The sequence below is a fragment of the Acipenser ruthenus genome, chromosome 3 (genome assembly GCF_902713425.1).
Source record: "Acipenser ruthenus chromosome 3, fAciRut3.2 maternal haplotype, whole genome shotgun sequence".
Classification (NCBI taxonomy): domain Eukaryota; kingdom Metazoa; phylum Chordata; class Actinopteri; order Acipenseriformes; family Acipenseridae; genus Acipenser; species Acipenser ruthenus.
The window spans coordinates 106,571,674-106,598,432 of NC_081191.1; the positions used below are offsets into that span (position 1 = coordinate 106,571,674).

The window sequence follows — 26,759 nt, forward strand, 5'->3', positions numbered from 1 at the left end:
CCTTGGGAACATGGATTCGTTTTCCACTGGAAATTTGTTTCTTTAAATCCTTCTCGTCATCTGGAAATGTTTATGAGACAATTCAATATGGCCTAGTTCTTACATAGAATGCCATCTTTGCAAAAAGTTATTCATTCGAAATTGTATTAATATCCTTTATCAAAATAATTGTCCAAACGTGTTTTCTTTTCACAAGTATCCTAGTTATTTTTTATGTTGTCATTATGTTATTAGCCTACTTTTACTTTTAACCTCGTTGTCCAATTCACCCTAAATAAAAAAAGATAAAACGTCCTTACCTGACAAGTAATAGAATTTGTCCTTTATAATAGTTATTAGAACTAACCAGATGTTGCTTAAGTTTATGCTTATCCTCTGGAAGTTTTTGTTGGCTTTCAGTCCAGTAAATCTGGTAAATTTCCTTTCTGTCAAAATCTTTAGTCGTTTCAGGATTGAAGTCTCTAATAAAAGACTACGACAGCACGTACATCATCTTCAATGTATCTGACAAAAGCGAACACCCCAAATTACCAAGAAAAAAGTCAAATTACAATTTTCACAGTAATAGTTACATTATTTTTAAATACCATTACACAGAGGTAACATAACTTACCTTCTAGCCTTTAGCGAAGATGAACCGGTCTGAAAATTCCAAATCTTCTCGCGCAGCTGTTCAAATTTTATTGCAACTAAAGCTGCATCAGTAGCGCGCGTGTAACAACCATTAACCGACAACGGGGAATGACGACAGAGACAAGAGGAGCCAGCGGTTTCGAGAAACTTCCAAAAGGTATGTTAAACCAAAAATTAATCACAATACTTAACAAAGTATATAGTGTATTAAAACTTAATACCCTTTTGTTTGTAATATTTTTAGTATTTTTTATTATAAATTAATAGGTTTTTTTCTCTTGTTATTCATAATTGTTAAGTGAAAGTAAACAAAAATATTGTATATGTTTCAGCAGAAATAAAAAATGGAAAGGCCTTCAAAATATAAAAGATATTTAGAACCTGGAGTAGAAGATTACAGGCCGCGCTCAACACAGTGGCTGCATGAAAGAAAACATCATATTGCTTTATCAGAGGTGCCTTTGGTAAGTATCCATTCATTAGTTTTGCATGAGTTATAAAACAGGAGTAGCAGTTTATTTCACATTTAAAATTGATTGCAAGTTGTCTGTAATGTTTTCTAGTGATAACATCCTGTTCTCCCCCCCCCCCCCCCCAAAAAAAACCAAAAAAAATCCAAAAACATAACGTTATTACATGTATTCTGCCTTTATTTAACAGACTGAGAATGATGAAACTATAGAACAGTTAGTGGGAGATTCTGACAGACTCTCAGGCAGCAGTTGTTCTACGGTAAGAAACACCATGAATATAACAAACAGTAATGCATAATATAGTGTAGCTGGGGTAACTGCTGCCGCTGCTCCAGGACTCATACCTGCAACTGGGTCTGGGTCTGCCGCTTATTATGTGAAAACTAAATTATTCTTTATAAAGCAAACACTTTAATTTTACTCTTTTAAAATACATATTTTACAGATACACTCTGGAACAGAAGACATAACTTACAGCCACAACAGTGAAGAACTGGCTTATGAAGTAAATATTCAAGACCTTCCTGATGAGTTTGATGAACCAGACAGTGATCAAGAACACATGTCATCTGGAACAGCGGTAAACGTGGAAAGTCCTGGTCCTGGTTTCTCAAATGATCCCTTACATATGTTGGGGTCAAATCCAGACCTGAATTTCAATCTGTGCGATTTTGTTTCTACAACAAAAGCAGAGGCACTTTTAATGGTTATGACATTTGCCATGAGGCACTCCCTTACTGGTGTTGCTGTAGTGGATCTCCTTCAAATAATTAACAAATTGTTTGAGAGAGAAGTTGTCCCAGATACGAAACATCTTTTCAGTAAGGTTTTTAGTAAATCATGTGAGTTGACAAAATTTCATTTTTATTGTACATTTTGTCAAACATATGTAGGAAATTACTGTAAGGGTTTTGATGAAAAAGAGAAAAAATGCCCCCAGTGTCACAGTGTTTGTAACTTAGACAACTTGGATGAAGGAAATTTCTTTATAAGTGTACCACTTGCTCCTCAGATTCAATGTTTACTAGAAAAGCTGGAGGGTACTGATGTGTTGTCGTATAGAATGTCCAGAAAAATGACTAACCGTGAGTCTATATGTGACATTTATGATGGCGAATGTTATAGGCAGATATCACAGCCTGGAAAAATTTTAAGTAAACCAGAAAACTTTTCGTACAATTTCAATTGTGATGGCAGTTCGGTGTTTAATTCATCTTCCTTCTCTATATGGCCTATTCAGATAATGATTAATGAACTACCTCCCAGTGAAAGGGGTAAACATTTGATTTTAGCAGGTTTGTGGTTTGGCAAGGGGCATCCAAATATGGATATATTTCTTGGGCATTTTGTAGAAGAAGCCAAAATGCTTACAGAATTAGGTGTAAAATGGGGGAAAATGGACAAGACCATAGTAACAAGTAAAATTGTAGGTATTTGTTGCTGTGTAGATTCTGTAGCAAGACCTGCCATGCAAAATTCTACACAGTACAATGGATACTTTGGTTGCAGCTGGTGCTATCACCCTGGTATGTTGGTTTCAGGGCAGGTCAAATACCCAGTTTCAGAAGTAGAGTATGCAGATAGGACAGACAGGGGAATGCTGAATGACATGAAAACTGCATTAAGAGAAAGGATTATATACAACGGAGTTAAAGGTCCTTCTCCTTTAATTAATCTTCCCTACTTTGGAATAGTCTGGGGCTTTACTCCAGACTACATGCACTGTGTGCTCTTGGGTGTTACACGGCAACTTACAGAGCTGTGGCTTCAGTATGCAAATGAAGAATGTTATATAGGCTCACCATCATGTCTAGCTGTCATAGATTCAAGACTACTTAGCATTAAACCACCGCAGAATATGGCACGATTACCAAGATCAGTAAAAGACCGAAAGTACTGGAAAGCATCTGAATGGAGAAATTGGTTACTATTCTATAGTTTGCCCTGTCTGAAAGGAATACTGCCAGAGAGGTATCTGAAGCACTTTGCACTTCTTGTTGAAGCAATTTATCTTCCGTTACAATCTCCGATTTTACCTCAAGATGTGAATAATGCTGATATTCTCCTGCTCGAATTTGTAGTAAAGCTGCAATCATTATGTGGTGAAGCTAACATGACATCAAATGTCCATCTTTTGCTTCATTTGGCAAAAAGTGTGAAACTCTGGGGTCCACTGTGGGCACATTCAGCATTTGTTTTTGAGTCTGGTAATGGTAAATTATTACAATTAGTGAAAGGTACAAAAGGTGTAGCTAAACAAGTCGTTAACAAATTTCTGCTTTACAAAGCAATTCCATTATTTAAAGAGATCCACAATATTAAAACAAGCATTGCTGAGTTCTTCACAAAATTAACAGATTATCCAGAACTTCAGGCTTCTGATACAAGCAATGGAATAACACTACTGGGTCCAGGCTATGTACAAAGTAGTTTAGGACAGGAAGAGCAGACACTATTCAGAGAAGCTGGTAAAGAGATACCGTCGACTTTGGTTGTTTACAGCAGAATGGTTGTAAATGGGCAAAAGTATGAAAGTAACAGGGCAAAGAATGGGAGAAATAATAAAAATTGCTAGAAGCAATGCCACCATTGAAAACGAGATTATTATATTTTTAAAAATGTTTGATATAGAGCAAAGACAAGACATTGCCGGTATCATATAACAATGTGTTCAGAATACAAACGAGCACGACTTCTTGTACCGAGTGCAACGGATATTGTATGTAAATGTATTTTCATTTGTTTTGGTCAGACTGCATATATTTGCAAATTTCCAAATGTATATGAGAGGGACTAAAAAGTGTAGGGTAAATGTATTCTGTAAGCCCACCAAATCTAGTTTACACATGTCGTCCATGTGTGTTCCAATTAAGCCCATATATACAGTGCCCATCGTAAGTATTGGGACAGTGAAGTCAGAATTGGTATTTTTTTCTGTATACTGGAGCAATTTGGATTTGAAATGAAAAGATGAATATGAGGCAAAAGTACAGAACGTCACCTTTTATTTTAAGTGTTATTATTCTAAAATGGTAAAACATATATGCACAGAAATACCCAGAAATAAAAGGTGACATTCTGTACTTTTGCCTCATATTCATCTTTTCATCTGAAATCCAAATTGCTTGAGTATACTGCAAAAATACAAATTTTGACTTCACTGTCTCAATACTTACAGATCGTGCAGTGTTAGAGAATACAGCTGTGAAATGTCAAGGAATCAATTCCACTAGATGCTCACAGATATCTGTGAAGTTATGGGACCACTCAGCTCTGATAATAAGTGCTGGTGGGGGTACACTTACCCTGATATATTAAGACGCTCCCTGTCATTTATTTCTTTAGGTATCCAGACTGAAGATTTCATTAGTTACCATTACATTTTGTGATAGAAAAAGAACCTTGGTAGAACCTTGTTTTGGTATTTTTTTATTTACATATTTTTTTACTTGTTTGTTATTTTAACCTCTCATAGACTAAGAGAAAAGGTACATTTTAAATTGTAATATGTTTTCTATGCAATGTTATTGTGATATGTTAAAAAAAACAAACAGCAATTCTGCAACCTGTTCATCAGTCCATTGTAAATGAATTGTAAAATAATATATACTGTTTGTTTTTTCATATTTTATAACTGTGACCAGTTTTTATAAAATATTAATGGAATGACTAGATTTTGTACTTTCTTATTGTTCTTAACATAATTAAACAAATATAATATCAGAAATTAAGTGTCCTTTTCTTTTTAAACTTCCATTGAAAAAGAGGTAGCTAAGGTAAGACATTGTATTCATTTCTAATACATTATTTTGCTATAATTTAGAATTTTGAATAAAAGCTTACACGAGTAACATATATATATACTCAAATAGGAGCCTATTATTGTGGATGCAGACACATACTACTATAATTAGCTACTATCAGTAGCTTGCAATTACACCGTGTAACAAAATGTATTTATTTTTTTTTGGTTCCTGGGTAGTAAGTGTTATTTCCTAATAGCTGATGCCTCAAATGTATAGAAAACGGCTATTATTCCCCACAAACTTTGCTTTTGTGACCAGGACAGTGATATTCTGAAACTTACCTATTTCCAATGAGAAAACGGGCGAATGTGTGTCTTTTCGTTCACATAAAGTCAGAAAAAAACAACATATGAATCCAAATTAACATGTATTTATACTAAAGTAATACAAAAATGACTACAAAAGATTTAGAAGTGAGTAGTTTTTCGAGATTTACGATTATACTGTAAATCACTTTCACGAATCAGCCCCCAAATGTAGTCTCCCATCATGTTCCCGTTATACTGTCCTTGGTAGCGGCGTTCAAAGTCCAGTATATCCTGGTGGAAGCGCTCGCCTTGCTCCTCCGAGTACGCTCCCATGTTCTCCTTGAATTTATCAAGATGAGCATCAAGGATATGGACTTTGAGGGACATCCTACAGCCCATTGTGCCGTAGTTCTTCACCAGAGTCTCAACCAGCTCCACATAGTTTTCGGCCTTGTGATTGCCCAGGAAGCCCCGAACCACTGCGACAAAGCTGTTCCAAGCCGCTTTCTCCTTACTAGTGAGCTTCTTGGGGAATTCATTGCACTCCAGGATCTTCTTTATCTGTGGTCTGACGAAGACACCGGCTTTGACCTTTGCCTCAGACAGCTTAGGGAAGAAGTCTTGAAGGTACTTGAAGGCTGCCAACTCCTTATCTAGAGCTCTGACAAATTGTTTCATAAGGCCCAATTTGATGTGCAGTGGTGGCATCAGCACCTTCCGGGGGTCCCAGCCATGCTCATGATACTTCAAGGCGTCCAGCAAGGTCTTGATGCTGTTGTAATCCTCTTTGAGGTGCACCGAGTGAGCCAGGGGAAGAGACGGGTACTTGTTACCATTATGGAGTAGCACGGCTTTGAGGCTCCTGGATGAGCTGTCAATGAAGGACAGTATAACGAGAACATGATGGGAGACTATATTTGGGGGCTGAATCGTGAAAGTGATTTACAGTATAATCGTAAATCTCGAAAAACTACTCACTTCTAAATCTTTTGTAGTCATTTTTGTATTACTTTAGTATAAATACATGTTAATTTGGATTCATATGTTGTTTTTTTCTGACTTTATGTGAACGAAAAGACACAAATTCACCCGTTTTCTCATTGGAAATAGGTAAATTTCAAAATATCACTGTCCTGGTCACAAAAGCAAAGTTTGTGGGGAATAATAGCCATTTTCTATACTTTTGAGGTATAAGCAATTAGGAAATAACACTTACTACCCAGGAACAAAAATTGTGTTACATAGTGTTATCTTTATTTGAGAGATCTACTGCTGCACTACTCACCAGTAGAGATACTGCTGAGTAGTGCAGGAGAGTTCATACCAGTTGGGACCCATTGATGAAATGGACTAATATACCATAGACCAGTAGAGATCTACTGGAGAGTAGTGTAGACCAGTTCATACCAGTTGAGACCCATTGATAAGGTCTACTTGTGAGTAGTTCATACCAGTTGAGACCAATTGATACGTTTACTGGTGAGTAGTACAGACCAGTTCATTCCAGTTGAGACCATTGATAAGATCTACTGGTTTCAACTGGAATTTTTCTGCTCACGGGCCAGATCATTTTGTGCGTGAGCGTGCTTGCGAGCGCACAACATGCTAGACGGATTAAAAAAAAAAAAAATCACATATGTTTTCTTCTTGTTCAGATTAGTTTGTATAGGTTGTTTCGCTCACTAAGCTACTAACAACCAAACGAGCAAGATGGGCTGAAATGACCACCTCTCGTTTGTAAACTTTAAGTAGCACGAAGTGGTTTAAAACGTCATATGTAATTTAGTGGGTGTAAAGAAAAACACAGAGTTTCGGTTTTGTCACTTGCACTTAACCCTGGTTTTACCATTTTGTTTTTCAAAGTCAGCGTAACGCTATGCAACACAGTCCGTATAATTACTGTATGAACACAGCCTAAGTTTTAAATGTTTACAAAACTCGACAATGTTGCCGAATTTGTCATTCAAACTTGTTTTGTTTTAATCAGTTTTGTCTGCTTGTTACTTTTTTCAGCCAACACATTTAAATGACCCTTGTTTGTTACATTTTAGAAGACTGTTTTAAACGTTACAATGTAAATGTTGACTCAGTAGCTACCATTAAATGTTTCAACCTTGGTGACTTTCTTTGATGCGCTATTAATTTTAGGCAACTTACAATAGAAATGTTATATATATATATACACACACACACACACACTGTATATATATATATATTATATATATATATTTACATGAGACATGTACTTTGTATATAGGTATATAAATGTCAGTTGCTATGGATAAACGCATCAGCCAAATCAATTAATATGACGTAATTTTCTAGCTTGCTATTTATACATTTATGTATTCATTTCTACATTTATTTAAATTATTCCTAAATGTATTTATGCCTCCTATGTATTTGTTTAAATCGTTTATTTCTACCAAATAAATCCCTTTATCTTTAATTTAACGAGGAACTACAATTTATCAGAGATTTAGACAAGGAAGCTACATGCCACTCGTGTACAATTCCATGCTGTGGTATCTACCAAACAAACCGGAAACTAGAAATTTTCAAACAGGAAATCGAACATTCCTAGAATCGCGCAGAACTTTCAGCAAAAGCTGGTCAGGCTCGGATGCAAGCTTAAAAAATAAAACGCATTTCAACAACTGCGCAGTGGGCCAAGGTCGTGTGCTCGTCAAGAACGTCATGTTGCAAGTTCAGACCACGTATTTTTTCTGCGAAGTGCCGTTTTAAAACAAATGGTTTCATATAAATGGTGTGGATATCAAAGCGCTTGCATTCTCTGGTTTATTTTGACGTTGATCAACATATGGAATCAGTTTAGCTTCAATGTTTGACAGAAGAGGAAGAATAACAATGTTACCTTAGTTTGACGACTTCTATCGCATTGTGTACAAGAGGCATGTACGGTTTTATTCCCCCCACATTTGCTGTAAGGAAGTTTCAGACTTTTGATACTGGTACAGATGGGAATTCTAAATCATTTAGTTTTGCCGCTGCTACATGGCAAAAACAGCTAAACTCTTTGCGCTATACAGAGATGCTTGGTAGTTTCAAACAAGTTTTTCTAACTTGTACATTTGAGAGGAACGGTAGTTCCTCGTAGAATGGATAGACAAAATACACAGCCCCTCCCTGGATTTGAACTAATAATTAACCATTACAGCAGTCCTAGTAGCAGGTTCCCAAGACACATTGGCTTTCCTCCCCTCCTTTTCTCTAGGGCAGTGGTTCTAAACCCTGGTCGTTTTGGTTCCAACCGAGCTCTTAAGGGTTCAATTAAGTACTTGAGAGCTCGGTTGGAACAAGACACACCAGGACCAGGGTTGAGAAGCACTGCTCTAGGGGATTGTCATGGAATTGAATCTTATTTGCACAACAGCAGTCAGTGCTAGCTCTAAAAACAGGTTACAACTTGCCTCTCCACTAACTAGGAAGGCAATGCTTCCTCCTAGGAGTACATGTTAGTACGGATTGCGAGGGGGGAATAAAAACTGATTCAATTTATAAACTGCAAAAACGTGGCTTGCCTGTGAACACTGTGGTAAACTGGACCAAATCATTACACTATGATACCGTTCCCTTGAAATGGCAAAAGGCGTACAGGCATGTAAAAAAAGGTCTAGGTTACCGATAGAGATCTCGTCACCCTCAACCAATGCTTGGGTCACACAAGTTTTACTGCAAACCCTCTTCACTTCATGGCTGAAAACCAAAAGGTTTAAAGCATCATTTAGTGATGCAACAGCAGAATCCTCTCATGGGAAAGAGTTATTGAAAAAGGACATTCAAAGGTTAGCTGAATAAGACTGCAGGCATCATTTTAGCCATCCAATACCCCAGTTAATTCAGATCCATTGACCGATGCAAATGTGAAAGCTAGCCACACACACGAGACAATTTCACATTCAAAGATTTTTATTAAATAGAAACCCAACATCTCATAGCTTTGGCAGCAAACACTACAACAGCAAGTAGAAGGACTCCCACTGCAACTCCCAAGACTGGAATATAGGGGACCAGAGGAGGAGTCGCACCTGAAAAGTAGACAATGGCAAGCATTAGGACCCTGAGGAAGCTACACAATACCCAATGTGTGCACTGGGGGGGAAGAGATGCAAGTGTTGGGTAGAAGAGGCAGAGCTAGTTAGCCTGGAGGGCTTAATTTGAAAGCACAGCTACTGGTTACATTATGTAGCGTGCCTGGGACAAGCATTTGTTTGGCTAAAACTTGCAACAGAAGAAGTCTAGAAAAACTACAGCCCCTGCAGGTGCCCTTTTGGCGCCAGATTCCCCTTTGGTGCAATACACAAAGCTTCCCATGCAAAAGCCAAAATGGCAGCAGTTTCCTAACCTTCATCACCATGCAAAGGAACACAGTTACAGGGCAGGCAGGGGATTAGCGTCTTGGTGCTTTACTGCTTACCGGCTGCTTGAACACTGGCAACTTCCCCCTCGGGTACAATTTGGACTGGTCCAGCAGAAATATAGCCTTTGACAGAGTCAGCCAGCTCAACACTGCGGGCTGGAAGACATACCCCAAAAGAGTTAGATCCAAAAAGGAGCAATTGGGAGTCGATAGAACATACAAATGGGTATCATATATCCACTGCAGGAGAGGTCAGATACACCCTGCCTATTTATTTCTTAGCAGACGTCCTTATCCAGGGCAACTTACAATTGTTACAAGATATCACATACAATTACCCATTTTTTACAGTTGGTTTTTACTGGAGCAATCTAGGTAAAGTACCTTGCTCAAGGGTACAATAGCAGTGTCCCCCACTGGGGATTGAACCCACAACCCTCCGGTCAAAAGTCCAGAGCCCTAACCACTACTCCCTACCTGATCTCTTGTCTCCAGCGATACAGGTCTCATTGCAGACACCTGCCTTCTCAGAAGCACAAACCACAGCTAGACAGTGGAAGTACATCTGCAAAACACAAAAAAGGTCAGACGACAGTGTTAGAGCCCTAGTTCAGCCTCATACACAGCCAACCAATACGTCAGCCTATAGAAAGCCATTTCTAGAGCAGGACTGCCCATTTCTGACCTTGGAGTCATTCCACACCAGTTCAAATAGGGAGCTACTTCAGGGTCTAGATGGAGGTTTAAACTATCGTTTGACATGGGAGCTTTCCTCCCCCACCCCAAACCTAGAGTAGATGGCCGTGTATTAACCCGAGGGTGAGAATGCAGATCAAAAGGCTCGGGTTGAGCTCACTGAAAGGTTACCAACCTGGTGCCACAGGGCATGGTTTGCAACAGACTGAGCCTGGACCTCAAGCCTCTTGAGGTGGTGGGGGCTCTTGGTGAGAGCGCTGGCAGACACTGGGTGGAACCGGGTCTTGTAGGAGTCGCCACTGACCAGGCAGCTGCAGAAAAGGAGGAGACGACATTGGAGGCAATCGCACACTGGGTTTCGTGGCATGGAGCTCGAGGGGTGAAGTACAGGACAAAGGTATTCATTTTAGGAAACGACTGAATCCTAGCACATTAGGAAGCCTCCAAAAGACTTCCAAGTGTGTTCTACATGCACTTCCCACCAGAGGGAAACTGCCATGGTGTGTGTGTTTACCATATATAGATGAACACCAATCAAGGCAAATGCAACTCATTGCAGAAGTACATGAAGCCAAAGCCCATTGCAATGCTGAAAAGGCCTTTGCCAGGTCACGTCTATCTAGGCATCCAGGTTATCATGCAATGCAAGTCTACAGCATAGCAAGAGTAGCAAGTAAAGTTTAGACCTCTACCAAGCACACATTCTAAAAGCTGGCATAAGTGACCATGAAACTCCAGCTCAATACCATCTGCCTGCTTACTCTCGTCACCCCCACCCCCTTACCCGTCAGTGACCAGGTCCCATTGAGGGGTGGCGTCCAGTTCAGGGGTCTCTGTGGCCCAGCAGTCCCGCAGGATGAGGTGGTCAGCCAGGTTCTGGTGGTGGAGGAGCACAACCTCCAGGAACAAGGGCTCCAGCCCAGACTTGGACACTGGGAACTCCCGATAGAACTGGGAGAAGGTCACATCTGGCAGGAAGGAGAAAGGTTGACTGAGCGCCCATCGCTGCTATGCTTTTAAAGCGCATTATGTGTACAGCCACCATTCCTGGTGGGTTATGGATGAAAGACTACAGAACCTGGCCATTAAAGGTAGGTGGGTATGAAGGGTGTACCAGGTACCAACCTCTTGCTAGACGGGCCTTCAGATTCAGAACATCTCTGGCTTTGGGGCCTGGGAAATCAAGAAATGGAGTCATAGTAGTAGGTGGATACTGGTAGTCAGGATAAAAGTTGACCAACACTGTCCCGGGACTGGGCAAGTTAAAACTAGGCACTAGAAGCCATACCTCTCTGCTCAGAGCTGTAAGGATAGAACTCCAGGGATCCAAGACTTTTTTTTAGAGTAGGGGGCAGGGACAGCCTTCCTTTCAGCTAGCAATTTCATGGTGTCGTTGAGGGGGTAGCGGCAACGGATGGTCAGCCTACGGGAGACACGTTGCAGTAGTATTTGATAAGACTACCAAGGTCTTTAAAATGCAGTTGAAACACATTACTGTACACTACTTGCAATTTGTTAAATGGTTCCTTCAGAGGCAAATCTTCACAGGAAGTATACCATTATCTATTGGGCAGCATGCCCCAAGTCTAAAAAGTCAGTATCGAGAGGTGCCAGTGTAGGCCCATTTCAGGCCTTCTAGAAGTGCAGGACTCCTCATGCTCACCTGTATTCAGAGTCCCTGGTGATGACTGGAGCATTGGCTGGGAACAGAGCTCTGGTATACACTACCTCATTCTCATAGATCAGGTAGTTCTCCACAATCTGAAACATTGCCAGATCAAGCCATTAGTACAAAGCACCCCCACCCACTACTAGAAATTAGAATAGCAGCCCCATTTGAAAGAAATCTGTATGCCAATAGCACATTTAAAAAAAAGACACACAAACAGGAGTTGTCACTTGTCAAACATGCAATTTTAAAAACAGTTCAAGGGGAAGCAATCTTGTAGTCTTCACTAGAGCAGACATGCAAGGCTAGTCCACAGCACTTTTAGGGATACGTATTGCATCTAGTACAGTCCACCAATACAAGACCTGTATGAAGGGCTATTGCACGAGTCTACAGCACCATGCAGGAAACCCACCTTGCTCCTGGTCCCACACGTGTTGACAGTGAAGGTGAAGAGAGCCCTGGTTGAGTCAAACTCTTTGGGTTTGCAGGTCTTATCCAGCAGGGTGGTCTTGCTGGGTTCCACTACTGGTATGGGCTCCATGGTGACAGCCACCACCGTCATCACACCATTAGGCATGCACACTGAAGAGAATGGGGTGAAGTTGAAGCATTCCATGAGAACTTGCTGCATGAACCAGTTCAAGATTGCCACACCAAATCGTGTACCAAGTAGCCTCGAGACGATACCTACAGCTATGGCCAAAAGTGCTGCGGGACCCTGTAGAATTAATTTTGCTTCAGGTCAAACAAAGCCTGCCGAATACTAAAGGATCACACTGTGGTGCACGTACTGGTAGAAGCCTTCACCAATATGCATAGAGACCTGACCGCAGACCAAGAGGCCAGGTAGACCATTTAGAAGTTGGGCAAGTGGCACTACGGATTGTTGCAAGCAATATGTGATCAGTGGAATACTCTCTATAGCAATGGAGAAGGAGGAGTCAGGTATACGGCTAAAGCATATGTTAGAGATTGCTTAGTCAACACGTGTAGAAAATGGCAAGGCATGGAAGCAGGGAGGTGCAGAGCACCAAGACAGAAAGTCAAGCCCACTTTGGGGAACTACTTACCCAACAGCTGCTTGGTAGGAAATTGACAGCGCTGTACAGCGGACAGCACTGCCACGAGTGTCCCAATATCGATTAGGGTCAGTTCTACTCGAACAAAGAGGCCTCGGAGAGAGATATCCTGGAAAAGAGGGAGACAAGCGACACGGGGAAAAAAAACATCCCAGTTTGATGGCACACCAACAGAGGGGCAGGCTTTCCAACCTAGTCATGCAGGGAGAACTACAGATTTAACAAGGCTCAGGTTTGCTCACACACCTAAACAAAGGAAAAGAAAAAGTCTCAAACCCAGAACGAGAATGTAATCCTACAAAACACCCAGTTCAGCCTCTAGGGAGACTCTGCCAAGTACATTCCTAATGGCCCCCAGAAATGTGTACCTCATAGATGCAGCCGATACTGAAGAGCGGCACCTCTAGAATAAACTTGGTCTGGTTGGTGAGGATGTAGCCCCGTTGAGCCGCCAGCTCAGAGGTAAGCTGGTGTTTCTCAATGTACATGGCCCAGAGGTGGTCCATGTTCCCACGCGTCACTTCAAAGACTAGGCTCTTTTCAGTACAAGAGCCCTTGATCACAGGAAGTACTGGGGAGGAAAGAAGAGTCAAGAGCCTGAAGTGTATGCCAATAGAAAAGCCAGCCACACCTTCAGTAATGCAGTCAAGCGTCAACAGTTCAGACAGACAGTCTTCTTTGGGCAGCAGTGCAGTAACATCATTTCTCTCAAATCAGCAAGCGCCAATAGGGGTGCATGGCTGTTAGTGTGGGAGGTGTATGCAAATCCCAAGAAAGATGACAGCATGCTAGCAGCAAACATTTTTCAGGAGGCTTTCAAGAGCTTGCAAACTAGCTCAATTGAAAAAAGGGGAGACATCTTCATGATGGAATTCCCTGGGTGGGCACACAACCAGTGCACCAATCCTTTGGTTGAGAGACTTGGTCTAGTCCAGGGATGTCAACTCCAGCCCGAGGGTCGCAGGGTCTTCTGGTTTTCATGCCAAAACTCTCAATTAACAATTGAGATAATTTGTTGAATTATCAAACATTAAGGTCTTTTACAGTGGATGGTTTTAGAAATGCACTGGAGTCAAGGTACACTACCTATGAAGCATTGAGGCCTGAAGAGAAGTGTTGAATGTGTCCGGTTAATCATCATTAGACCCATTAAGTAATTTGCTCTTATTGTATTACTTGTACTGCAACACAAGAAATGTATTTGCTTACGATTGTAAGTCGCCCTGGATAAGGGCATCTGCTAAGAAATAAATAATTGAGAGCTCAGGGGGAACGAAAGCCAGAAAACACTGTAGCCCGCCAGGAACAGAGTTTGACACCCGTGGTCTAAATCAATCAGTGCTCAGGGACACTTCCCAGCCCCAATACTTACCGACATCCTTAATCTGACACACAATGGTTGCAGGGTGGAAATAAGGCGCATTCTCAGGGATGATGTTCAAGGTGTAGTTGATATTCAAGGTGAACTCCCTCACACCATTGCCAATATACTGCCAGAGAACAACAAATGGTGTAAAGAAGCAGTAACAGTCAGCAACTGTACTGGAGAATAGACCGGTACAGCTTGGGTCTTAAGCTTTGAGTTCCATCAACATATAGGCATGCTTTCATCCCTACCTTTTGTGGGATGAGTGGGTGGGTGAAGGGGACCTTCAGGACAAAAGACTTGGTGCCATTGGGGTGCTGGACCTCAGTTAGCACAATGCCTTGGTTGATGGCCTCAGGAAGGGTCAGAGGAACCCCATTGATGGTGAAGTTCTTCAGCTCAACATCAGGGTTGAAGATGCCAAGGGTCACTGTGAAGACCTTTTCTGCTGGGATGGTATCTACAAACGCAGGCATTTAGGAGGTTAAGATGGAGGAGGGTTTGCATTACAGATTTAAAGCCAGGGCTAGTGTTTTAGTCCAGGACGTCCCCCACTGCATTACACATTGGCACCACAGCAAGGCCATTAAATGCCATGCTGGAAAGCAGGCAGCGTACTCACTGTTGACAACAAAGGGGGTCTCAGCAATAGAGGGGGTGCGGACTGGCTTGAAAGAACGGTGCTGGGTCGCTTCCCACTGGTCATCTGCCCACTGGTGCTCAAGGTACAGGTCAATGGCGTAGATCCGGTTGTACTGGTTATTTATAACACGACTCTGAAGAGACAGAAGGGCATGGTCACAAGAGTAAAGCAGGAGGTGGACTCCATTAAAAGCATGCAGAACCAAGGCTGGAAAGGAAGGGTCACTGGCCAACGTGTAGATTAAAACCAGGATTTACTCAGGGTCAGCTAAACTTCACTCTGCCACGGGAGCATTTCCCAGGTGTCTGGGATATCAGAAGCAGGTGTACGGGATATCAGAAGCAGGTGTACTGTCAAAGTGCTCATCTAGAGAAACACCAAGGGCACGCAATCTAGGGGGTAGAGAGAGTCTGCAACACATCCAGAACCTGCCTGGTTGTCAGTGAAGGAACGCCAGAGCTAAACCCCCCCCCCCCCCCATTACCTTCAGGTAGCCACCCTCCGCGCCATAAGGAACAGAGATATCTATGAAAGTCTCATTGACTTTCAGTTCATAGTTCCGTCTTCGGATAGTGGCAAGGTCAAGCAGCTTCCCCTCCACACCCATGGCAATACCCTTGTCCTGGAACTTCTCTATATGCAGGACCAGTGGAGTGAGGACTCTGGGTGCAACCCAAGCCAAATGTGTACCATCAAAAGTGCCAAGATCTAGGAGGGAAAAGACAGTTGGATTTAAAAACTTGTATCCATTAGGAATTTCTGTATAAAAGGAAGTGCAAGCAGATGGCAATCAATATGGCCATGATCATGGCCCTTGTTTGTAGAATTCTGTAGTGCTAGCATGCAGAGATGTTCCTTTTGTAACCTAGTAGAAGTAACTGCACTAGTAATTGTCCAGTTAAAAAGAGGACCACACCATGGCAGTCGTTTTACATGGCCTCTGGACCATGGCAAGATAGCCAAGCTTTAGATCTTACTCTTGGTACAGGCAGCAGAAGTGTCCACCAATAGCAGCATCCACCTTTGCTTGTAGAAGACAGTTGCCCGGATTGCTTCCACTTGGATTCCATTAACCTGGAAGAACATAGCATGAACTCAGGCACAGAAGCAATACAAGTGTGCTTGGAGACACCGATGGAGCAATATGGAACTCTGCTAAAAACAGAACCCGATATTTTAATAGTGCTTTTGGAGAGGTCTTACTGTAAGCATTTGATTCCGGCATGTTATAGGGCGAGCGGAAGAGGATCCTACTGGAGGTGGAGTTGATCATGTAGCCCCGAGACTGGGCCACGGAGGCATTCATGGATTTGGCTGGCTGTCCGGTCTTGTGGAACACAACCTGCCACACTGACATGATAGCTTCCTGGGCCTGGAACACAGGAGAGACAGCAGCTGGTCAGAAGGTCTAGGGGCTAGTCTGGTTTTATGGGACTGGGGTAGGAGGCAAGAAGCCAAGTTGACTGGGAAAGTGTGGAGTGATTTTAGCTAGACATGTTATGAAGCTTAAGACAGTTCACACTTGCATAGAGTAGCAGCAAGTCACAAGCCTGCATAGAAGACAAACTAGGACTGAAACATAGGCACTTAATATACACCTAATTAGGGACACTGTTGTGCACGAGAGACCAATCGGTGGGGAGGTCCAAGTGTGATGGTCTAGTTGCTACAGAACTCCGCTGCTAGTGAGGGATTGATGGAAACAGGACTCCACAGCAATACGTTGATCAAGTCCCAAGGCCTCACTTGGTGCCCTTCTTGCAAGCCCATCCTAATAGGCCAACGTGCATGGTCTTGCAGGAATGGCCACATGTTGCTTATGTCACAACAGCTTTCTTGCACAATGGGAGAGTCATGCCTTATTCCCCAGACCCAAGCCCAATTAAACATTTGTGCGATGAACTTGGGCGGCATGTGGCTTCTAGGGCTCGGGAGACCACTGAACAGGCAGATGCTTATCCAGGCATGACAAGAGGAATGGGCCAGGATTCCACAAGACAACATCCGAAACCTGGTGCAAAGCATGCGTACTGCTTCCAACAGTGGCCACACACGCTAGCCTGTGACTAGCATAACTTCAGATGGTAAAATATCAATTGTTGGTCAGCACAGTAGAGTCACTGCACAGAGACATGTCATTTTATCCCAATATGAGCGATACATTTGATGCTCATTCATATATATATATATATATGGCAGCATGAGCATCAGACATCATGTTATTAAAAGATGAGCTATACCTTTTGTTAAATTAGAAATATAGGACAGGTTGCAGAAAGACACAAGCCAATAGCCCTGCTCACAGCAGCCAACAAGATGCTACTGCGAGCTGGATAGCAGCTTGTAAGCACCCTATACAATTGCCATGCTGCATGAACATCTTCAGACCAAAACAGGAGTGGCTTTTAAACTTACTGCAGGGAGAGCAGCGTGCCAGTCTTCAGTATCCATCCCCTCCTGAGCAATAACTGGCACATTTCTCCTTACAGATATCTAAAGATGACAAGGGGATAACGTTATACAATCATTTAGGTTCAGACCTCCCTATAGCTTAAAGACGATCTAGCAGCCCGTCACTTTACAGAAGTAGATGGCTAGATCAGCCAAGAGGAACCCTGTTACAGGTACTGGGCTCAAGTCACAACCAGCTAGAATTAAGCCATGCAGCAAGAAATCTACTGAGAATTTGATACAAGCTTCTGAAGGAGTACAAGGGACAACTGTAAAACAATCAGACACTGCATTTTAGCAACACCAACAGTGGCAGGTTGCAGTTGTTGCCTGGGTTTGGTAGAGGACTGCACATCGATTGTGTATTGTTACTAGAGAAACAAACAAATGCACAAAGAATCAATAATTCACCTTCAGTTTAATGCTGTAAATATAAAATGCACAAATATGGGAAGCAAAAAGGCAATGCACACCAATTTGGATTTCTAATCCAAATAAATTCTACAATACTTGTAATTCAATTAGTGTTTGGTATTCTGTCCTAAACCAGTTTCAGTTGCAACATGTTGACAAAATAAGATATGGGGAAATATTGGTTGAATTAGAGTATTGTTTTATTAACTGGTACCACAGTGGCACAAAAAGGTAGTTTAAAAAGAAAAGAATCTGCAGAAGGATAATGGACCAAAGGGTGAGGCATTATTGTGGGCAATGTATTATAGCTAGTGGGAGTACAGGTCAAACCCAGGACTGGAGAGGTCTTACCTCCATGTAGTTCTCTTCACAGACGATTTCGCGGGGGTACCACTGCTTGGTAGTACTGCACGTCATAGAGAACGGGTAGTAAGTCTCTCTGCTGAACTGGTCGATGCGAACGAAACGGAACCTCAAGCTAAACTCCGAATCACTCTAAAGAGAGAAAAGCCATTAGTTTACAAGGCGACACTGTCGCTTGTAATAATGCTGGCATACATACGGAGCTGGCCGTGTGAAGTGTGACCGCACAGGACTCACATTGCTGGAGACGTGACAAGCAAAGAAAGAAGCCCTGAATATCAGGTCGCCGGGGATATTAACAGAGTAGGTAAAGCCACAGGATGCGGCGTATCTATCGTCCAGAGGGTGAATGCCGTCGTTACCTAAACACAAAAAAGGCTTAATTGTATGTTGAGGCATCCTACAAATACAAGTTCCTGTTACCGATCAAATCATATTTACCAATGATATCGAAGCGAAAGTTCCCTCCAATTAGGAAGTTTCTTTTCGTCGTCAGCCAGAAGTATCGGTCCCGACACTCATTAACAAAGGTCCCTGCGGGCAAAGAGACAAGAGACTTACTCTCACTTGCAGTGGTTCAATAACTATTCAGAGAACTAACCGGTTTTAATGACGAACACAACGTTGGTTATGCGGCAGATACAGTGCGCTTTTAAAAGAGCAAGACCGTGCTAGGGCAGAGACAACTCGTAACATTTCAGACAAAACTTCCCGTTTAAGCAGGTCAAGTGGCAGCTACAAAAGACCACGGAACAATTAAATAAACGCCACTTACCTGGTGGCGCTTGCGCCTTCGCATCCGAAGGTAACAGCATACACAATACAACTCTGAGGATGAAAAAAATACATGCAAGAAGTGTTATTCATACACACGCTGTATCCTACACAAACTCGGGTGTACTCAAGACACTGCATACCTTTACACGGCAACGCAAGAACAAAACATATCGAAATGAAATACAGTAACGCAAAATCATTGTATTTATCTTGCTCTTAATTGTATTATTACTTGTACTGTGATACTTGAAATGTATTTGCTTATGATTGTAATTCGCCATGGATAAGGGCGTCTGGTAAGAAATAATAATAATAATAACGCAAGCATCTAAAACCGCGTAGCCATTAAAGACATAAACAAACCAAACACTATAACACATCAAACTCACCCTAAAAGGAGTTTACAATCCATGATACCCATCCTTCGTGCCAAAGCCAGCCACCAACCCACAAGCTGCACAGTGTGTATTTATACTAAAGAAACCGATATACTCGCTTGCTAGAGTAGGACTGGTTACAGGATTATAAAGCCGCCTGAATTAGCTTGCAACCAATCGGGGCGGCAGCACCTGAGTTTAATAATCCGTTTATTGGAATGATCTTAATTATTGACAAATAGGAGCGTGTTTATCATTTGCCCCCTCCCGAGGCAAAGCTGAGGAGTGTTGGGTTAATCTTCAGAGGGTTTTGGTTACAACAACGGTATTTAATAATATAAATACACATAATACAGTAGCGCTAAGTAGCGTGCAATTTATACCGTTTTACTATTTCAGCCGTGAACCAGTGTTTCACCAAAAGGTTCACTGATCCGAATCACCCGCAGCGCTTCATACTATAGTGCCACCTAATGGTAGATCTGCACAACCCAATGTCTTTAAAGCTAAGGCATTACCAAAATGCAACCGAACCATCAATAATAGCGACATTGTGGACAACTGCACCATTAGTTTACAGCGAAGGCAATAACCCGTAACATATTTTTGATACACATTATTAAGCAATTATTAATGCTCTCAGTTACTGTATCTTTTGAAATGTTGTTTCACTAAATGGTAAGGCATCTTGATCTCTTTGGAGTGCTTCGTAATCCATTGGTAGTAATTTAAAAATGTAAAATGAATGTGTAGGACGCCCAAAACACTCCAAAAAGACTACTGTTTTGAATGTAAATGGCTAACACACTGAGTGTAACGAGCATACGTTCAAAACACTCTGCTGCGCTTTGAATTCACGCTCACACTAAAGGCCGACACTTCACAGCGGGGCATCTGGTCTGGGTGTACTGCCCCCGGAGGACTCGGGTCCGCTGTCCGAAGTTGGAGAGCAAATGGGTGGGGCCCTGCGAGGTACTCAAGCGAGTGAGTGAGGTGGTGTACCGCCTCCCCCGAGGCCAGACCGTGGTACTGCATCTGGATTGGTTGGCCCATTACCAGGGATGGGCCAGACCAGCACCCGGCCCAGCTGCACCGGGGACCCCGTCGGCGACCTTGAGTAATTCCCCCGCCTTTACACCCACCGGCGATCCGGAAGCCCTATCCCCCGCCGGACGATTGCCAGCACAGTGGTCTGTATCGGGAGAAGGGAGTGATTGGGGGGGGGGGGGGGGGGGGGGAGGGGTGCTGTGCAAGAGAGTGACGGAGAAAGACGTGCTGAGAGACTGACAATCGTGGGAGACCTATCGGGTAGCTGAGGGACACTGCCTGAGAGTAAGGTGCTAGTGAAAAGGATTAGGATACAGACAAGAACCGAGAGAAGGATACGGAACAGGGTCGAGGGTTTATAGTGGGCTTTCTTGTTTTGGTGGTGTGGTCCTGGCCCGAACAGTGGCCGTTAGCGTGTCACACAGGGCAATACAAAGCTCCACAGAGTGTTGCGTCTGTCATTCTTAAAAAAAAAATTAATTAAGTTCAGATATAGCGACGCCAGTCATTACACTTTACTGTAACAACATACACACAGAATGTAAGCCTACCAGCAGAGATTCAGTAGCAAACCCTAGTGGAAATTCCAACAGAAAATGTTCAACTGGTTTCTACTGGTGACCTGTGGCAACTGGTTTCAAATGGGTTTCTGGACAACTGAACTGGTCTACTGGTTTGGGTTGGAAACAGTAGCTCTACTGGTCTCTACTGGTACTGGTCTTCCAGTAGCTCTTTTGGTTTACCAGTACCTCTACTGGTCTGTAGTTGCACTGGTCTCCCAGTAGCTCTACTGGTCTCTACTGGTACTGGTCTCCCAGTAGCTCTACTGGTTTACCAGTACCTCTACTGGTCTGTAGTTGCACTGGTCTCCAAGTAGCTCTACTGGTTTCTACTGATACTGGTCTCCCAGTAACTCTACTGGTTTTTCTGTACCTCTACTGGTCTGTTCTGGTCTCCCAGTAGCTCTACTGGTTTTTCTGTACCTCTACTGGTCTGTACTGGTCTCCCAGTAGCTCTACTGGTCTCTACTGGTACTAGTCTCCCAGTAGCTCTACAGGTTTTGCTGTCGTTTTGCAACTGCTCTCATTTGTTTAAATCTGTTGCAGATTTTGCCCTCTGTGCTCCTGTCCTTTAGCTCTTCTGAACCCCAGACTGCTACAGCAAGCTCTTTGCAAAAAATGGAATCTTTGCTTGCCTTGGAAATCTATATCCATTTTTCTTCTGGCAACCAAATGCCCTCTCCAATACACACCTTCAACACAATTATAGAGAGGGACAATATTTTGTAAAAGAACATCAGTTTTAACATTTAAATATTAATAGATTGTTACATAATATAAACAACTTCATCAAATAGTCTTGGTACAGGGTTTAATTTTGAATTATAGTATTGCCTCAGTATCTTAGAAACAAGCTTGTCCTTTCTTCTATGTAATTGGATATCGTGTAAAGCTTAGCTTACTTTTCTATCAATGCAATCAAAAGGAATATATTGCGATTCCTTTGAAGCTGGAAATTCATGGACAGCAATAGGTTTTTCAGATGTTGTGGGCTCTGACTCTGGAAAAACAAAACAATGAACAAAACATGTTACTAGAAAACAAACCTGGGGCCAAGTACATGTAAATACACCCCAGCACATTTATAAGTACAAGAAGGCCAAGCAGTATAAAGAGTACATTTTGTTTTTATTGATGTGCTCAAGTATGACTAATAAGAGTACATATTAAAACGTTTTGGTGGGTAACTGGAGAGAGTATGTTGAACAACTATATAAAATAAGCTACTTTGCAATGGCATCATGTCAATGACCCAAAACATAACAGATGTACTTAAATTCTGAGCAAAATAGGAGGGTTACATGAAATAAATTAAACTGTAAACATAAATATAACTCTTACCTCTTGGAAATCTGCTAAGCAAGTTGCTCTGCAACTTAATGTTGAGGTCCCTCAGGGTTCTGTTTTCAGTATTTAGCGTTTGATTTTCTTTTCTCAACAGTGACATTTCTTCGTCCATATTCCTCTTTTGTTTTTTTAGGATTTCATAGTTTTTTTCTGTTGCATTATATTTTTCTTTCATTTCTTTAAACAGTTTGGACGGTACCAGGTCTACGTCCGAGTCGTCAGAGCTGCTGGATTCTATTTCCTCCACATAATCCTTTTTCTCTGAATAGAGGATTTCTTTTCCTTGCCTTCTTTTTTATTTCTAATATTTTCGACATTGTTTGCTTCTGTGCCTGAAAGGTTTTTCTTTTTTGTTCCTGCTAAAATGTATTTAGAAATATATCAATCGATCTTTATTTTATAGAGCGCCTTTCATAGTGGACCACCGCGTTTTACAAACGCACTGTCGCCTACAAGAAACCATTACAGATAAAACACATATTAAATAAAATAATAAATACCTAATGCACAGTATACAAGAAACCATTACAGATCAAATATAAATATATGGGTTTCTAATTACTATTATTATTTATGTTTTTTTTTTTTTTTTTTTTTTTTTTTACATATTAAGATACTTACCATTGAATGTTTCATTGCGGAGATTTCCAGATCCAGATTTTTAAAACATTGATTTTCTTCGATTTCTTCATCATGGTTAACCTTGAAAACATGGATTCGTTTTCCACTGGAAATTTGTTTCTTTAAATCCTTCTCGTCATCTGGAAATGTTTATGAGACAATTCAATATGGCCTAGTTCTTACATAGAATGCCATCTTTGCAAAAAGTTATTCATTCGAAATTGTATTAATATCCTTTATCAAAATAATTGTCCAAACGTGTTTTCTTTTCACAAGTATCCTAGTTATTTTTTATGTTGTCATTATGTTATTAGCCTACTTTTACTTTTAACCTCGTTGTCCCATTCACCCTAAATAAAAAAAGATAAAACGTCCTTACCTGACAAGTAATAGAATTTGTCCTTTATAATAGTTATTAGAACTAACCAGATGTTGCTTAAGTTTATGCTTATCCTCTGGAAGCTTTTGTTGGCTTTCAGTCCAGTAAATCTGGTAAATTTCCTTTCTGTCAAAATCTTTAGTCGTTTCAGGATTGAAGTCTCTAATAAAAGACTACGACAGCACGTACATCATCTTCAATGTATCTGACAAAAGCGAACACCCCAAATTACCAAGAAAAAAGTCAAATTACAATTTTCACAATAATAGTTACATTATTTTTAAATACCATTACACAGAGGTAACATAACTTACCTTCTAGCCTTTAGCGAAGATGAACCGGTCTGAAAATTCCAAATCTTCTCGCGCAGCTTTTCAAATTTTATTGCAACTGTAAAGCTGCATCAGTAGCGCGCGTGTAACAACCATTAACCGACAACGGGGAATGACGACAGAGACAAGAGGAGCCAGCGGTTTCGAGAAACTTCCAAAAGGTATGTTAAACCAAAAATTAATCACAATACTTAACAAAGTATATAGTGTACTAAAACTTAATACCCTTTTGTTTGTAATATTTTTAGTATTTTTTATTATAAATTAATAGTTTTTTTCTCTTGTTATTCATAATTGTTAAATGAAAGTAAACAAAAATATTGTATATGTTTCAGCAGAATTAAAAAATGGAAAGGCCTTCAAAATATAAAATATATTTAGAACCTGGAGTAGAAGATTACAGGCCGCGCTCAACACAGTGGCTGCATGAAAGAAAACATCATATTGCTTTATCAGAGGTGCCTTTGGTAAGTATCCATTCATTAGTTTTGCATGAGTTATAAAACAGGAGTAGCAGTTTATTTCACATTTCAAATGGATTGCAAGTTGTCTGTAATGTTTTCTAGTGATAACATCCTGTTCTCCCCCCCCCCCCCCAAAAAAAAAAATCCAAAAACATAACGTTATTACATGTATTCTGCCTTTATTTAACAGACTGAGAATGATGAAACTATAGAACAGTTAGTGGGAGATTCTGACAGACTCTCAGGCAGCAGTTGTTCTACGGTAAGAAACACCATGAATATAACAAACAGTAATGCATAATATAGTGTAGCTGGGGTAACTGCTGCTGCTGCTCCGGGACTCATACCTGCAACTGGGTCTGGGTCTGCCGCTTATTATGTGAAAACTAAATTATTCTTTATAAAGCCAACACTTTAATTTTACTCTTTTAAAATACATATTTTACAGATACACTCTGGAACAGAAGACATAACTTACAGCCACAACAGTGAAGAACTGGCTTATGAAGTAAATATTCAAGACCTTCCTGATGAGTTTGATGAACCAGACAGTGATCAAGAACACATGTCATCTGGAACAGCGGTAAATGTGGAAAGTCCTGGTCCTGGTTTCTCAAATGATCCCTTACATATGTTGGGGTCAAATCCAGACCTGAATTTCAAGAAAAGAGAAAAAATGCCCCCAGTGTCACAGTGTTTGTAACTTAGACAACTTGGATGAAGGAAATTTCTTTATAAGTGTACCACTTGCTCCTCAGATTCAATGTTTACTAGAAAAGCTGGAGGGTACTGATGTGTTGTCGTATAGAATGTCCAGAAAAATGACTAACCGTGAGTCTATATGTGACATTTATGATGGCGAATGTTATAGGCAGATATCACAGCCTGGAAAAATTTTAAGTAAACCAGAAAACTTTTCGTACAATTTCAATTGTGATGGTAGTTTGGTGTTTAATTTATCTTCCTTCTCTATATGGCCTATTCAGATAATGATTAATGAACTACCTCCCAGTGAAAGGGGTAAACATTTGATTTTAGCAGGTTTGTGGTTTGGCAAGGGGCATCCAAATATGGATATATTTCTTGGGCATTTTGTAGAAGAAGCCAAAATGCTTACAGAATTAGGTGTAAAATGGAGGAAAAAGGACAAGACCATAGTAAAAAGTAAAATTGTAGGTATTTGTTGCTGTGTAGATTCTGTAGCAAGACCTGCCATGCAAAATTCTACACAGTACAATGGATACTTTGGTTGCAGCTGGTGCTATCACCCTGGTATGTTGGTTTCAGGGCAGGTCAAATACCCAGTTTCAGAAGTAGAGTATGCAGATAGGACAGACAGGGGAATGCTGAATGACATGAAAACTGCATTAAGAGAAAGGATTATATACAACGGAGTTAAAGGTCCTTCTCCCTTAATTAATCTTCCCTACTTTGGAATAGTCTGGGGCTTTACTCCAGACTACATGCACTGTGTGCTCTTGGGTGTTACACGGCAACTTACAGAGCTGTGGCTTCAGTATGCAAACGAAGAATGTTATATAGGCTCACCATCATGTCTAGCTGTCATAGATTCAAGACTACTTAGCATTAAACCACCGCAGAATATGGCACGATTACCAAGATCAGTAAAAGACTGAAAGTACTGGAAAGCATCTGAATGGAGAAATTGGTTACTATTTTATAGTTTGCACTGTCTGAAAGGAATACTGCCAGAGAGGTATCTGAAGCACTTTGCACTTCTTGTTGAAGCAATTTATCTTCCGTTACAATCTCCGATTTTACCTCAAGATGTGAATAATGCTGATATTCTCCTGCTCGAATTTGTAGTAAAGCTGCAATCATTATGTGGTGAAGCTAACATGACATCAAATGTCCATCTTTTGCTTCATTTGGCAAAAAGTGTGAAACTCTGGGGTCCACTGTGGGCACATTCAGCATTTGTTTTTGAGTCTGGTAATGGTAAATTATTACAATTAGTGAAAGGTACAAAAGGTGTAGCTAAACAAGTCGCTAACAAATTTCTGCTTTACAAAGCAATTCCATTATTTAAAGAGATCCACAATATTAAAACAAGCATTGCTGAGTTCTGCACAAAATTAACAGATTATCCAGAACTTCAGGCTTCTGATACAAGCAATGGAATAACACTACTGGGTCCAGGCTATGTACAAAGTAGTTTAGGACAGGAAGAGCAGACACTATTCAGAGAAGCTGGTAAAGAGATACCGTCGACTTTGGTTGTTTACAGCAGAATGGTTGTAAATGGGCAAAAGTATGAAAGTAACAGGGCAAAGAATGGGAGAAATAATAAAAATTGCTAGAAGCAATGCCACCATTGAAAACGAGATTATTATATTTTTAAAAATGTTTGATATAGAGCAAAGACAAGATATTGCCGGTATCATATTACAATGTGTTCAGAATACAAACGAGCACGACTTCTTGTACTGAGTGCAACGGATATTGTATGTAAATGTATTTTCATTTGTTTTGGTCAGACTGCATATATTTGCAAATTTCCAAATGTATATGAGAGGGACTAAAAAGTGTAGGGTAAATGTATTCTGTAAGCCCACCAAATCTAGTTTACACATGTCGTCCATGTGTGTTCCAATGAAGCCCATATATAC

General features: G+C 41.0%; 1 protein-coding gene and 1 pseudogene across 1 annotated transcript in view; both read right to left on the reverse strand.

The window, feature by feature from the left end:
- Positions 1–19,476, reverse strand: part of LOC117969757 (uncharacterized) — a 61,016-nt gene extending 41,540 nt beyond the window's left edge. The window contains exon 1 of the mRNA XM_059020729.1: positions 19,392–19,476. Within this exon, the coding sequence (XP_058876712.1) occupies positions 19,392–19,423 (32 nt within the window). The 5' untranslated portion in view covers positions 19,424–19,476. The remainder of the gene's footprint in view (positions 1–19,391) is intronic.
- LOC117394972 (zona pellucida sperm-binding protein 2-like) lies at positions 9,073–16,098 on the reverse strand (annotated as a pseudogene).
- Positions 19,477–26,759: the final 7,283 nt, after the last annotated feature.